At 51.1% G+C, this 9977-nt stretch overlaps 2 protein-coding genes across 3 annotated transcripts in view; one reads left to right on the top strand and one right to left on the bottom strand.

The window, feature by feature from the left end:
- Positions 1–623: 623 nt before the first annotated feature.
- Positions 624–9364, bottom strand: LOC137309930 (zinc finger CCHC domain-containing protein 3-like). Of its 2 annotated transcripts, XR_010960024.1 has the most exons (3): positions 8987–9364; positions 3396–6123; positions 624–1426 (listed from the first exon to the last, which is right to left on the bottom strand). XR_010960024.1 is itself a non-coding variant. In XM_067977933.1 (2 exons), exon 2 carries the CDS (start codon positions 4089–4091, stop codon positions 3696–3698), a length of 396 nt encoding a protein of 131 aa, XP_067834034.1. In that variant the 5' UTR covers positions 4092–6123; positions 8987–9364; the 3' UTR covers positions 624–3695. The 2 variants fall into 2 exon arrangements, 1 of the variants encoding a protein (XP_067834034.1); XM_067977933.1 differs by having other exon boundaries at positions 624–6123.
- The window catches only part of ttc19 (tetratricopeptide repeat domain 19), a 22327-nt gene continuing 21431 nt past the window's right edge, over positions 9082–9977 (top strand). Inside the window, exon 1 of the mRNA XM_067977922.1 lies at positions 9082–9308. Within this exon, the coding sequence (XP_067834023.1) occupies positions 9140–9308 (169 nt within the window). The 5' untranslated portion in view covers positions 9082–9139. The remainder of the gene's footprint in view (positions 9309–9977) is intronic.

The following is a 9977-nucleotide window of genomic DNA, read 5'->3' as shown; positions in this document are numbered from 1 at the left end:
TCCTTGGTCATCATCCGAGGAGCGGTCGTTGTTGTCTGTTGGGGACTCTAAGCTCCTCTTGCCGCTGGCCACACCTTTGGTGTCCGTGCCTCTGGTCCTGCGGGACTTCCTCTTTTTCTTTGCTTGTATCATCCATCCTTCATCTGTCCCTGGTTTGCCTTCCATTGACTGCGTTCTCAGGGGTAGTTTCAGGGCTGGGTGTCGGGGTTTGGTTGATTTCCTCGACACTCCCTTCCTGCTCCTTGTCCTCCTCCTGGTCACTGGCCCTTTCACGTGGGACCACAGCGGGGGGGAGGGGTCTGGCCTCCTTAGGGGCAGCTACGATAGCTGCTCTCTTCTCCTTCGTCACCTCGCCCCTCGCTGCCCGTGCATAGCTCAGTTTGCAATTTGGGCAGCCTCTCCGCACAGGTGACCAGCCTCTCCGCACAGGTTGCAGCACTTGGCTTCCTTCCCCTTGTCCCTGAAGGCCAGCGAGAAAGAAACCGTCTTCACCTCACTGGAAAAAGGCTTTAGACCGGTCCCCGGCCAGCATTGAGATCCACCTCTACGTCAGTAAATATCAAACAGGTTATAACTGGTTCTACTCATCCTGGAACCCTTTTATTATTTCAAAATATACTTTATTTCATAGAATTTAAAGATACACACTGTTCAATGTAAATATCACAATTCAAAACCAGTACAAATCAAACCAAAACACGACAGATCGTACACCAAGCGAACTTAAAATTACAATTCAAAACCAGCAGGTTTCAGGCGGTCCAAAGGGCCTCCTTCACTGAGTTGATGGTCTTCCAGCCGCAGGTGATATCTGTCTCGGTGTGCGTCCCGGGGAACAGTCTGTAGAGCACGGCGTCCTGTGTTACTGAACTGTTTGGGATGAACCGGGACAGATACCAACACATCTCTCTCCACACTCTTTGCGGGAAGGGGCAGCCCATCAGGAGGTGGATGATGGTCTCCTCCCCGGCACAGCCCCGCGGTGGCGCTGAGGTTCTGTGTGTGTAGGAAGGACCTCCGCGACTGGGGTGCTGCTCCCCGTTGCCCAGAGTTGGGGGACCTTGCTCTCCGCATCACTGCTCCCGGTTGCCCAGAGTTGGGGGCCCTTGCTCTCCACGTCGCTGGTCCTGGTTGCCTGGAGTTGGGGGACCTCGCTCTCCGCCTCGCTGCTCCCCGTTGCCCAGAGTTGGGGGACCTCGCTCTCCGCCTCGCTGGTCCTGGTTGCCTGGAGTTGGGGGACCTCGCTCTCCGCCTCGCTGGTCCTGGTTGCCTGGAGTTGGGGGTGCGTTGGGCACATCGCTGCTCCCGGTGCTCTGGAGCTGGGTGTTGCTGCTCCCCGGTTCCTGGAGTTGGAGCACAACAGTTGGTGTCGCAGGTCACCGTCACCTTTTGCCTCTTCCTTTGATGAAGCTACGACTGCTGCTCTCTTAGAAACATAGAAATATTTACGGCACAGAAGGAGACCATTCAGCCCAACATGTCTGTGCCGGTCGAAAAAGAGCCATCCAGCCTAATCCCACTTTCCAGCACTTGGTCCGTAGCCCTGTAGGTCCCGGCGTTTCAGGTGCATATCCAGGTACTTTTTAAATGAGTTGAGGGTTTCTGCCTCTACCACCCTTTCAGGAAGTGAGTTCCAGACCCCCACCACCCTCTGGGTGAAAATCTTTTTCCTCCGCTCCCCTCTAATCCTTCTACCAATCACTTTAAATCTATGCCCCCTGGTTATTGACCTCTCTGCTAAGAGAAATAGGTCCTCCCTATCCACTCTATCTTGGTCCCTCATAATTTTGTACACCTCAATTAAATCTCCCCTCAGCCTCCTCTGTTCCAAAGAGAACAACACCAGCCTATCCAATCTTTCCTCATAGCTAAAATTCTCCAGTCCTGGCAACATCCTCGTAAATCTCCTCTGTACCCCCTCTAGTGCAATCACATCTTTCCTGTAATGTGGTGACCAGAACTGTACACAGTACTCAAGCTGTGGCCTAATCAGTGTTTTATATAGTTCCAGCATAACCTCCCTGCTCTTATATTCTATGCCTCGGCTAATAAAGGAAAGTATTCCATATGTCTTCTTAACCACCTTATCTACCTGCCCTGCTACCTTCAGCGATCTGTGGACATGCACTCCAAGGTCCCTCTGTTCCTCTACACCTCTCAGTATCCTCCCATTTATTGTGTACTCCCTTGCCTTGTCTGACCTCCCGAAATGCATTACCTCACACTTCATAGACTGAACTCCATTTGGCATTTTTCTGCCCACCTGACCAGTCCATTGATATCTTCCTGCAGTCTATAGCTTTCCTCCTCACTATCAACCACACGGCCAATTTTTGTATCATCTGCAAACTTCTTGATCAAGCCCCCCACATTCCAAATCATTAATATATATCACAAAAAGCAAGGGACCGAGTACTGAGCCCTGCGGAACCCCGCTGGAAACAGCCTTCCAGTCACAAAAACACCCGTTGACCATTACCCTTTGCTTCCTGCCACTGAGCCAATTTTAGATCCAATTTGCCACTTTCCCTTGGATCCCATGGACTTTTACTTTTTTGACCAGTCTGCCATGTGGGACCTTGTCAAAAGCCTTGCTAAAATCCATGTACACTACATCAAATGCGCTACCCTCATCGACCCTCCTTGTTACCTCCTCAAAAAATTCAATCAATCACACGAACTTCCCTTAACAAATCCATGCTGACTGTCCTTGATTAGTCCGTACCTTTCTAAACGATGGTTTATACTGTCCCTTAGAATTGATTCCAATAATTTGCCCACCACCGAGGTTAGACTGATTGGCCTGTAATTACTCGGTCTATCCTTTTCTCCCTTTTTAAACAATGGTACAACGTTAGCAGTCCTCCAATCCTCCGGCACCATGCCTGTAGCCAGTGAGGATTGGAAAATGATGGTCAGAGCCTCCGTTATTTCCTCCCTTGCTTCTCTTAACAGCCTGGGAGACATTTCATCCGGGCCTGCTGATTTATCTACTTTCAAAGATGCTAATCCCCTTAACACTTCCTCTCTCACTATGTTTATCCCATCCAATATTTCACACTCCTCCTCCTTAACTACAATCTCTGCATCGTCCCCCTCTTCTGTGAAGACAGACGCAAAGTATCCATTAAGAACCATACCCACATCGTCCACCTCCACACATAGGTTACCTTTTTGGTATCTAATAGGCCTTTCTCTTTCCTTAGTTATCCTCTTGCTCTTTGTGTATTTATAAAACATCTTTGGATTTTCCTTGATTTTACTTGCCAGTATTTTTTCATGCCCTCTCTTTGCTTTCCTAATTTCCTTTTTAATTTCACCCCTGCACTTTCTATACTCCTCTAGGCTTTCTGCAGTCTTGAACTCTCGGTGTCACTTTTTTTGCCTTATCTTACCCTGTATGTTCCTTGACATCCGGGAGCACTGCCTGGCCTCTCGCTGCCCGTGCGTAGCTGTGTCTGCGGTTTGGGCAGGTCTTGTACAGGTGACCAGCCTCTCCGCACAGGTTGCAGCACTCGGTCCCCTGACAGTCCAGTGTCTGGTGGCCCTCCTTCCTGCAGATCACCACCTTGCACGAAGCCACTTTGTGCCCGGGTTTGCCGCAGGATCGGCGCACTCTGGGCTGCCCCGGGTACACCGCGTACCCTCGACTCGTCCCAATCGCAAAGCTTGATGGTGGGTGAATGATGTTTCCATCAGCGTCCACCCTCAGCTTCGCCTCGATGCTCCTCTTGCTGGTCCAGATCCCGTGCATGTCCTCGATGTCGATGCTCCACTCCGTCCACGCATCGCTTGAGGAACATCAGCACATCCGCGACGGGCACGTGCGGGTTGAACATGTGGACCGTTAGCGTCCGTTCCTTCTCCTGCGGGAGCGCGGAGAGCGGTTCCGCGTTGAGGAGCGACAACGGCGCCTCCTTCCCCTTCTCCTTGAAGGCCTGAAATATCTTCAGGCATCTTTCGACGTTCTTGAATGTCATGTCGAAATATCCGCTTCTCGGGAAGTCCTGCAGGCAGAAGATGTCCGCTGGCTCCAAACCACGGGCTCCCAACAGAACCTTCCTCACAAAGACGTCCCGTTGCCGTGGCATGGGTCCTTCACCCGTCTTTGCGGTCAGCCTGGCCGTGTTGCGCACCCCGTGCTCCGATGCTCTGGAGCCTCTGGGCGCGATGTCACCTGCGAAGAGACACCGTCTTCACCTTACTTGAGAAAGTCGTTAGACCGGTCCCCGGCCAGCACTGAGATCCACCTCTTCATCTGTAAAGCTACAAACAGGTTATAACTGGTTCTACTCATCCTGCTCGTCCTGGGAGATCCGCCTTCGGGATCTCAGATTCTCCCCTGCCCACTGCCACTCCCCTCAATCCTGATCCAATGTGACGCCTCTGCCTGATAGTCATCCTTACCCAATGCACCGCATCCATCGGGTGAAGACATGCCTCACAGCCACTCATTGGTCTGTCGTTCCCCCCGTTGCAGGAGAAGAGAGCAAAAAATACGAGGGAGAGGGCTGGAGGTGGGCCGCCGCAGATTGTGGAGCAGAGATCCGGAAGAGGCCACGGAGATCAGTGGCATCTCTGCATCCTTGACCATAGGGGATGGAGAGACTGGGACTTCGCAGCTGCCTGGTGACAGAATTAAAAATATCTCCAACCCACATCTCATACAGTCATGTAGACTTGATTTCAGCAACGAGTGAAACATGATCAGCGTAATTATACTGAGCGGCAACATTTTTACATTGCCAATACGAATTCATCCCCGACTCTTCTCTCCTCCAGGGCCTTCTTGCAGCCCGTGGACTTTCCTTACGTCATTTCCTCAGAGGAGATGATTCCTTCTGAGGGGGCACCGTCACAGGACGTATTACCAGGCACCAGCGGAGATACTCGCAGTTCGGTGGGTCCTGTTAGAGAATTAGGTGGGATCTCACCTGGTGAGTCACAGTTCACAAGTGAGCACGAGCAGAGAGTGGTGGCAGGGACAGCTGCGGAGAGTCCGCGTCAGAGGGCGTGCTCCTGTCCAAGCCTCTCCCACACACGGCACTCTCCTGCACTTGAGTTTTTTCCCATATGAAGTATGGAATGCTCAGTGTACCTGCTGCTTACATGAGAACAAACTCCCGCCTCCAGCGCACTCTCAGTGTAACAACCTGCCTTCCCATCTCACTGGTCCATGTTCAGGCCTGTTTTACAGTCTCCAACTTCTCAATATCTGCGTCTAACTGTCTCTGCAAGTTTCCTGGGTGGATTGGTTTGCAGGTGGGAGGAGGAAGGAGTAAGGGAGTGCTGTTCTAACTGGTGTAAGATTCTCAAAATTCACAGATCCCCCAAAACTCGGAGAGAAACCCTAAAGAAAAGGACTTTGGACTCTTTTCTAACCATTTCAGGGTGATGAAATATTGGGCCGATTCACACACGCGCCACACCAGGAAGCATCAACCAGGGAAAAGTACTTTCGAGGAATCCACGTCTTTTAAGGGACTTAAGAATTCTGGGAATTCACCTTTTCCCTGAGTATGGAAAACTTTGGCCATTGACTAAAATCCTAAGATGGAAGGATAGGTGAGAGGTCACCAGACGAATCATCAACACACACAGTGGAATGTGGGAGAATTACTGCTTCAGACGTGTCTCTGTTTTAATGCAAAACCTACAGCAGGTGGTCAACACTCAGTACTAATTCGAAAGGCAGTCGGCCATTGAAAGAGGCAACTGCTCCAGACATGGTGGGGCCATGTCTTTGTTTTAAAGCAAAACCGATCAACACCTAGGACGCTGGATACAAAAGAAAGCCTTGTGTGACAAGCTCTAAAAATCGGAATTACCAATGTCATATCGAGAAAAACAATTGCAACATGATGAGAAACCATCAAAAGACATCAAAGATTCTGAAGGACTTTGTAAGAACTGTTCAAATAGACATGAAGTGCCTTTTGTTTAAGTGACGATGACCATTGTAAGAGAGGGATCTAGAAGTGGAAACTCGAAACCTCTCTCACTCTCTCTCTCTGGCTCTTGCTGGCTCTTGTGTTTTGCTTGTCTTGTTCTGCCCGTCTCTGGAGGGAGAGCAGCTTCCAGCAAAACCAACGACCCCTACGTGAGAGAACCGGTCATCCAGACCTGCAAGGGCAAAGGATTGTTCAGTTCAGTTCAGCCAGGAGTTTGACAGCTCGGGAGGCGACAGTTCAACAAGGCGAGGGGGCAACAGGAGAGCAGTTCGACAGGGAAGGTCAGCAGCTCTAGAAGCAGGCCGACACACAAGAAGAAACCAGAGCAACAGCCCCAGTGACCATCAGACACCTCGCGGCAACAAGGGCCTTACGAAACAACCAACCGAATATTACCACCAACCAACCGGGTAATATTGGGCCACCGTGACCAAAGAAAACCAGCTCGGGAGAAAACCGAAGATCCGCAAAGTTTCCACTCTACGATCTATTTCTGACTTAACGCTGGATGAATTACTGTCAAGGATTCGTTTGGTGAGCATTATCTCTGGCCCTTTAGAGTCCAACTTAGCTCGTATAGTGGGATTGGGAGGGGTGAGGTCTCTTTCTACTGTAATTTCCCTCGTGTGTACCGAAGTGTTCCCCATTTTATTAGAGTGTTAAGATTGTTGTGTATTATTTCCTCTCTTGAATAAAGATCGAAGTTTCTTGCACCAAAACCAGTTGTCTGCTGCACTTTTGTCACAACCCCCAAATAAGTCCAAGGTCTAGAACCCAGGGAGTGGGAGCGATTCGAACCGCTCAGAAGTCAGAGGCGAAGCTGACACACACCACCACCCCCTACACTGGGTCGTTGGAGGGAATGACAAACATAAGAGACAGAGCGAGAAATTCAGAGAAGGAAGCAGAACGAAACAGCGAGAAAGAAAGAAGGTCAGAGAAAAAGAATGGGAATGGGAACTGGGGGGTGAAGGGCTGAAACCAGCCCCCGGCTTAGAGTGAGTCAGTAGCTGATCTGTGTGTGGGCTGTAACACACACCAGGGTCTAATTTACATCCCTCTTAACCCAGCGACACCGCGGCCGGTCTCTGAATGGGCATCGGGCCCTGCGCATTTCATGAAGTGGGGACCTCACAAGGTGTAATGTTTTAAAAGGAAAATAGTAAACGGGTAGTAAGAGGAGGGGTGAGGCTGATTAGGGACCAAAAAGGAGATCTATGCATGGGGGCAGAGGGCATGGCTGAGGTACTAAATGAGTTCTTTGCATCTGTCTTTACCAAGGAAGAAGATGCTGCCAAAGTCACAGTAAAAGAGGAGGTAGTTGATGGGCTAAAAATTGATAAAGAAGAGGTACTAGAAAGGCTACCTGTACTTAAAGTAGATAAGTCACCCAGTCTGGATGGGATGCATCCTATGTTGCTGAGGGAAATAAGGGTGGAAATTGCGGAGGTACTGGCCATAATCTTCCAAACATCCTTAGATACGGGGGGTGGTGCCAGAGGACTGGAGAATTGCAAATGTTACACCCTTGTTCAAAAAAGGGTGTAAGGATAAACCCAGCAACTACAGGCCAGTCAGTTTAACCTCGGTGGTGGGGAAGCTTTTAGAAACGATAATCCGGGACAAAATTAATAGTCACTTGGATAAATGTGGATTAATAAAGGAAAGCCAGCACAGATTTGTTAAAGGCAAATCGTGTTCAACTAACTTGGTTGAGTTTTTTGATGAGGTAACAGAGAGGGTCGATGAGGACAATGTGGTTGATGTTGTGTATATGGACTTTGAAAAGGCATTTGATAAAATGCCACGTAATAGGCTTGTCAGCAAAACTGAAACCATGGAATGAAAGGAGCAGTGGCAGCATGGATACGAAATTGACTAAGTGACAGGAAACAGAGAGTAGTGGCGAATGTTTGTTTTTCGGACTGGAGGGAGGTGTACAGTGGTGTTCCCCAGGGGTCGGTACTGGGACCACTGCTTTTCTTGATGTATATTAATGACTTGGACTTGGGTGTACAGGGCACAATTTCAAAATTTGCAGATGACACAAAACTTGGAAGTGTAGTAAACAGTGAGGAGGATAGTGATAGACTTCAGGAGAACATAGACAGGCTGGTGGAATGGGCGGACACGTGGCAGATGAAATTTAACGCAGAGAATTGCAAAGTGATACATTTTGACAGGAAGAATGAGGAGTGGCAATATAAACTAAATGGTACAATTCTAAAGTGGGTGCTGGAACAGAGAGACCTGGGGATATATGTGCACAAATCTTTGAAAGTGGCAGGGCAGGTTGAGAAAGTGTTTAAAAAAGCATACGGGATCCTGGGCTTTATAAATAGAGGCATAGAGTACAAAAGCAAGGAAGTTACGTTGAACCTTTATAAAACACTGGGTCGGCCAAAACTGGAGTATTGGGTCCAATTCTGGGCACCGCACTTTAGGAAAGATGCTAAGGCCTTAGAAAGGGTGCAGAAAGGATTTACTAGAATGGTTCCAGAGATGAAGGACTTCAGTTATGTGGATAGACTGGAGAAGCTGGGGTTGTTCTCCTTAGAGCAGAGAAGGTTGAGAGGAGATTTGATAGAAGTGTTCAAAATTATGAAGGGTTTAGATAAAATAAATTAAGAGAAACTGTTCCCATTGGCGGAAGGGTTGAGAACCAGAAGACACAGATTTAAGATGATTGGCAAAAGGCGACATGAGGAAAACTTTTTTACGCAACGAGTGGTTATGATCTGGAATGCGCTGCCTGAAAGGGCGGTGGAAGCAGATTCAATCGTGGCTTTCAAAAAGGAATTGGATAAATATTTGAAGAAGAAAAATTTGCTGGGCTATGGCGAAAGAGCAGGTTAGTGGGACTAATTGGATTGCTCTTACAAAGAGCCAGCACGGGCTCGATGTGCCGAATGGTCTCCTTCTGTGCTGTAACCATTCTATGAAAAGGAAATGAGGATTCTGTGAGGTTGCATCCCCTTTGAATCCCTGAGGTTTCCGCACCTTTATCTCCCTGAAGTGCCTGTCTCTTTAATTACCTGGGGTGCCTGTCACTTTAAATCTTCAGGTGCCTGTCCCTTTAAGTCTCTCTCCCTCTCGCCTCCTAGTCACGTGCTGCTGTACGGTTTCCCCGCGTTTCACTTCCTGTTTCCGACCGGTGGGTGATTCATTTCCGCTCGGTTGCCGTGGAGATGTTGCGGCCCGCTGGGTTCCGGGGCCTGAGCTCCGGGCGGCGGGTCTGGGCCCGCGGTCCTCGGACAGTCCCCGGCTCCCGGCCTCAGGGCCCCGTCCCGGCTCGGCCGGCAGCGGGATCCAGGAGCGGGGGCCCCGCCCCGGGGAACCTCGGCTGGGCCGGACTGGGTAAGAAAGGGAGGGATCCGCAGGCCGCCCCCCACGGACCCCTCCCCCTCCCCGACACAGACTCCTCCCTCCCACAGACCCCTCCCCTCCCTACAGACTCCTCCCCCCACAGACCCCGCCCCTCCCTACAGACTCCTCCCCCCACAGACCCCGCCCCTCCCTACAGACTCCTCCCTCCCCTCCCACAGACCCCTCCCCTCCCTACAGACTCCTCCCCCCACAGACCCCGCCCCTCCCCGACACAGACCCCTCCCCCTCCCCGACACAGACCCCTCCCCCTCCCCGACACAGACCCCTCCCCCTCCCCGACACAGACTCCTCCCCCCGAGACCCTCCCACTCCCTACAGGCCCCTCCCCGACACAGACCCCTCCCCCTCCCCGACACAGACCCCTCCCCCTCCCCGACACAGACCCCTCCCCTCCCTACAGACTCCTCCCCCCACAGACCCCTCCCCTCCCTACACCCCTCCCCTCCCTACAGACTCCTCCCCCCACAGACCCCTCCCCTCCCTACAGACTCCTCCCCCCACAGACCCCTCCCCCCACAGACCCCTCCCCTCCCTACAGACTCCTCCCCGACACAGACCCCTCCCCGACACAGACCCCTCCCACTCCCTACAGACACCGCCCCGCCCTGAGACCCTCCCGCTCCCTTCAGACTCCTCCCC

Source organism: Heptranchias perlo, chromosome 3 (assembly GCF_035084215.1).
Source record: "Heptranchias perlo isolate sHepPer1 chromosome 3, sHepPer1.hap1, whole genome shotgun sequence".
NCBI classification, from domain to species: Eukaryota; Metazoa; Chordata; class Chondrichthyes; order Hexanchiformes; family Hexanchidae; genus Heptranchias; species Heptranchias perlo.
This window is presented reverse-complemented; position numbering and strand designations above follow the sequence as displayed.